Genomic DNA, 5,505 nt, shown 5'->3' with positions numbered 1-5,505 from the left:
AGTACCTATAGCCCACTCAGCTTTTGACAATGATGTGTTAGCCAATACAGGCCAGATGATGAAAAGAGGAGAAGCTTGCTTCATGGATTGTTTGGGATGTTAATAACTGTAGTGTTAACTGTGATTGAGAGATGTGGACCAGTTGCTGTCTTACATATGCAATTGAACATTGTGCAGATGAGGTTTTCAAATCCTGATCACACCACTTTTTAAAAGATCTTATGTTCTTCTACAGGGCAAAACCACCCTTAGGGTCTTATGTGTTTTTCATATGGTCATATGGCACAGCCACCCACTTGGAATTGCAGGCTCCTTCACATGGTTGAGCCACCTACTAAGGTTCTCAGGATCTTTCAAAGGGTGAAGCCACCCACTAATGTGTACACACACTTTAACTTGGCATAGCCCCCACTCAGGTTATCAGGCCCTTTTGGAGTGCAAACCCTCCCACTAAGGTTACTGGGCTTGTTCACAGGGTGTAGACAGCGACTGAGGCTATTGGGATCTTTCACACGGCACAGCGACACAAGGTTTTCAGTTCCTTGCAAGGTGACATCACCAATTAAGGTTCCTGGGGTCTTTTTCACAGATGCAGCCACCCATGAAGGTGCTCATGCTCTTTCATTGGATACAGCAGCTACTAAAGTATTCATGTTCTCCCATACAGCATTTCTCAACATTCTTCAGCTCTCACAAAGACCATTGCCAATCTCTCGGATGAAAGTGCCCCAGTGTGGACAGAACTGACAAAATGAATGCCTCATTCCTTCCCACTTTCACAACACCCTATTGAAGGGAAAGGTCATGGAGCCTCATATGCCTCACAGGCTACACGAGCAGCTAGATGCAGGCAGCTCCCACCGTCCAATGGACAGCCTGCAATAAAAACAGTAGATCTTTACATGCCTCATAATTTGCTATTGTCCTAACCTAAGTCAAGAGCTGCTGGTGCCCCCTGCAGGAGCAATACCCAGAAACCATCACGTCCATTAGAAAACATGACTTGGGGGTGCATACAATTTAGCGTTGGACGTATTGGCTATGGTGATCACAGGGTTTCTGAGGCACACCCGCAGTTAAGCTTCCCATCATCATAAAATAAACTTTGACACTAAATACATTCCAATGATTTGTGTGACACTGAACTTTTAAATAGGGTCATTGATGAAATTGGTGCTTGTTCAAAACAGGCAGAAATAAGACTTGTCTTAATGCTGAGAGCACAGCTGCTGAAGCACTGCTACTGTTTAAGGGTATGCCATGGCATTCCCACACCACTGGTGGATGGCCTAAATTTAGTCACTTGACCATTCTTTCCCCTACTAAGGATATCCTGGGGGTGTTGCACACTGGAAGTAAGAACATCAATGATCTATGCTAAGTACAAGCCTGCACAGTTAGCAGACTCTGCTATAAAAGCAATGTGCAAACCAAGCGAGTATAATGGCACAAAGTGTAAAATTGCCAAGAGCCACAATTCATTGATCTGGTCCACTGAATGAATGATGCAATCAATGTCAGTATGCCTACAGGCACCAGCCCATGTCTTGTACAAGCATTATTCAAGGGACGTCACATAACTAAACATCTTCACTATTATCTCCTTTCATGGTGGCAAGACCAAAACCCCAAAGGCACCGTTCATCCCTGTAATAAATTGAGGAAATTGGAAAACAGTGACACTTGATGGATATAGTTTTACAAAATGTCAATACTGTTGTACACGCCCAGGCTAATGCAGCTGAAATGAATTCATTTCATTGTATGCTGATCATTTTTTATTATACAGATTTATTTTCCCTTGTGAAAAATAGTGATTTGAAACATTGTTGCAACAATTATGCTTTCTACTGTTCTTCTAACCAAACATTGTGTTTCAATGTAATTTCTGTTTTACGATTTGCAGTATTTAAAATAAAAAAATCGAACCTGCCTGCATAACTGGATTAATGAAACAAGAACATCAGAACTTCTCTGGATATTTCCTCATTTTAGGGTTTTCCGATCTTCCGAAGATGCAAGTGCCCCTTTTTGTTGCATTTGTAATGGTGTACCTAGTAACCTGGGTGGGGAATCTTGTAATTATTGCTACAGTGTATTGTAACTCACAACTGCAGACTCCAATGTATTTCTTTCTCACAAATTTGTCCTTTGTTGACATTTTTCTCACCACAATCATATTTGCACCGATGCTGGCCGGCTTCTTCAAGGAAGCAACATGGATTTCATTCACTCAATGCCTGACACAGATGCACTTTTCTTTGACGATGATGGTAGTAGAATTTGATCTCCTCACAGTCATGGCTTATGACCGCTACGTCGCCATCTGCCATCCACTACGTTACATGACTATTATGAATAACTCTGTTTGCATTAGGCTGGCTGCTGCATGCTGGGTAATGGGACTCATAGAACCAATTGGCCACACCATAGAAATATCAAAGTTCTCCTTCTGTGAGAGCCACACAATCAACCACTTCTTCTGTGATATAGCAGTCCTGATGAAGCTCTCGTGCAGTAGTACTCTCCCTATTGAATTACTGACCTACATCATGGGTACCTTATTGACAGTGATGCCCTTCATTTTAATCATCACATCTTACATCAACATCATCTCCTCCATCCTGAAAATCCAGTCTGTCACAGGACGTCGCAAGGCCTTCTCCACATGTGCCTCTCACCTGACTGTTGTTTTTGTTGTTTATGTGTCTGTCGTTGCTACCTATTTGAGACCAGCATCAACATTTTCAAACACCAAGATTTCTTCTTTGGCATATATCGCTGTTTCTCCAGTTTGTAATCCCGTTATATACAGTCTAAAGAATACAGAGCTAATAAAAGCTTTAAGAAAGAATAAGAATTCATCATAGAAGATATGCGACATTTACTATATTTTAGTTTATTGATTTCAAACCTTATTGACTATGAAATGAAACAATATTGAACATGTATTAGTCAATATTTTTTAGCGCAAACTTAATGAACACAAATGTATGCATCTCCTTTTTTGAATCATGGGTTCAATTTTGATTGTAAAATTGAGTTGAATTACCTATTTTTGTTTTTGTTAATGAATTTGTCTGCATTCATGACAAAAGTTCTTCAGCCACCTCTAAGAATATTCATGGACATGTGAGACATAACATAAGCGATCATTATACAATTCATGTGGGAAATATGCAATTCACCCATATTAATACACGTTTATTTTAATAGTATAAGATGCACAAATTGTGATTGATAATGACAGTATCCTCAATATGTAGTCAATAACCCATGTTAATGACTTCATTTGGAACATTGTGAGGATGATTATGTCCTCAAAGCACCATTCCTCTTTACCCTATCTCCCTGCACTTCTTTCCCAATCTTTTGATGATGTCATGGGGTGAAGTTAGTAGATGAGTGCATTGCCACTGAGACTATTGCTCTGAAGGGTAGTATGCATGATCATGTGTTCTTTGGCGCATCTCACTGTCATGTCTTTGAAGAAGTAGTGGGAGAATGACCATTGAAGGGTGTGCCAAGTCAGAATATTTTTCTGTGCTCTTTCAGCAAATTGTTTATAGATCACCAAATTATGAGGTGATAACAAATTAAAAATTGATTTGAAATGTAGAAGCAGATATTAGTGGTCTTGCACTGCTGACCCTTAAGTTCTATGATCGTCACCATCACCTAAAATGCATCATGGGCCAGATTACCAAAACTTTGCACTGGTGCAAGTGCAAGCTTGCACAGTATTAGCAATAGGGTAAAGTTTGCCCTATTTCTAAAAACTCTGGGACATAGTCAAAAAAAGATTGCACCATACCATGTGCAGTTTGCCATTTTATAAGCACCGGTGCAAAAAGTGCCCTGTTAATAATACGGAATGGTATTAGCACCAGGGCAAACATTGCCATGGTTCAAAAATACATCGGAAACCGATCATTTATACAGAGACATTTTTCCCAGTTGTTTACACCATGCCAAACTGCACTAGTCATGGTGCAAGGATTTTCTAATATGTCCAAGTGTTTTTAGAAATAGGATAAAACGTTGCCCTAGTGCTACGACCATGCAATTTTGCATTTGCACGGGTGCAAAGTTTCTGTTATCTGGCCCCTGGTGGTCAAATATACCACATCAAGGACTGATTCTGCAATCAAAAACAATAAAGTATCAGACTGAGAAAGGTGTGTTGCAACCAGTTGACAATCCAAATACTTATCTTGGCAACGAGAACATTGTGAGGATCTACACAAATTCCTCCAACAGGTTTAAAAGTGATTTAGTCTGGCGACAGAGTTTCAGGAGCCCTGCAGCACAATAGCTTGAATAGAATGGCTTTTTATAACAGTCATTACGATAGTCCAATAAAATAAAATTAATGATATAGTTCTTTATTTTCAAAATCATTACACAATGCATACAAATATTAGCTTACTTCAAGCAGTCGAGCTTGCAATTCATGGGAGTTTCAGTGACCATAAGTAGAATCTTGATCTTTTCACAAAATGTTGGCAAATGATATATGAATGATACAGTATTTTCCTCCAATATCATGTTCAAAAGATTGTCTTGAGCCAGGCCAATCCTCACACCCCCCCCTTCTCTAATAGCCCTATGTCTTTGGTTGGTTCATTTCTGACATACATGTAAAACCGACACAATGTCAGCTAACGTGCATAGTCTAAACGTGCAAATTGCTCTATTCAAAGCTACTCTAGGACCAATTATCTCAAGTGTACCCACCAGATTCAACTTGAGCCTAACCTACACATCGTGGAGAAACAAGTTGGGAAAGCAATGGATATATTGCCCCGGACAAATCGAAATGACCCTTCCATTTGTATAGTCACCACTGGTGGCTTTAGTAGCAAGGTTAACCCACTGCTGCTGTTTGTCAAGCTACGTAATGTGTTCTTTTAGAAATGTTTTATTTAATCCAAGGCCGGTTTCCCAGTATGCACCCATTTTCCACACTTGTGTACATATTGAATGCTTATTGAACCTCAATGTTTTAGTTTCTAGCTGAAGGGAGGTCAGCCAGAGCTTTTCGCTAGGCTTCACCATTTTCCAAAAGTACAAAGCATACTGGATGCATAACATCAATTTGCAGTGCGAATATTCAACTCACATAATAGGTATTCAACCGGTAGCAGTGGATTGAAATTCATGGGGATATTTATACAGTGGTCTTCATCTCTTGTTCTCTTTTCTGCCCCATACTGTGTCTCCAAGGGTCTATTTAGGAATAATGTTCATGATATATACAGTGGCCAGAGAGGCAAGTGAGAATCCCACATGATGCCTCGCAAACTTCTTCAATGCCCCCATCATTTGGTTTTTTCACACTTGACTTTGTCTGAATGATTTCCCCCACGTTAATTGGCTCTCAATAGTTAGCCCAGATAGTTATAGCTCTAGATCTCTTCTACTGGGACAAAGTTTATTTCTACCTGGCCGAACTGACATGATTTTGGTTTTGTTCAGATTAATTGTTATATCAGGTGCAGTGAC

General features: G+C 39.9%; 1 protein-coding gene across 1 annotated transcript; it reads left to right on the top strand.

Annotated features, from left to right (window-relative positions):
- Positions 1-2,294: 2,294 nt before the first annotated feature.
- Positions 2,295-2,870, top strand: LOC138579792 (olfactory receptor 5V1-like). The gene has a single exon (XM_069650023.1). It carries the CDS (start codon positions 2,301-2,303, stop codon positions 2,868-2,870), a length of 570 nt encoding a protein of 189 aa, XP_069506124.1. The 5' UTR covers positions 2,295-2,300.
- Positions 2,871-5,505: the final 2,635 nt, after the last annotated feature.

The sequence above is a fragment of the Ambystoma mexicanum genome, chromosome 3p (genome assembly GCF_040938575.1).
Source record: "Ambystoma mexicanum isolate Mex_15411 chromosome 3p, UKY_AmexF1_1, whole genome shotgun sequence".
In the NCBI taxonomy this organism is placed as follows: Eukaryota; Metazoa; Chordata; class Amphibia; order Caudata; family Ambystomatidae; genus Ambystoma; species Ambystoma mexicanum.
Note: the sequence above shows the minus strand (reverse complement) of the source record. Positions and strands in the feature narration are given on the sequence as shown.

Bases quoted from the DNA above. Each gene is read 5' to 3' on its own strand.
- LOC138579792 (XM_069650023.1), top strand. From the start codon at position 2,301: ATGGCTTATGACCGCTACGTCGCCATCTGCCATCCACTACGTTACATG.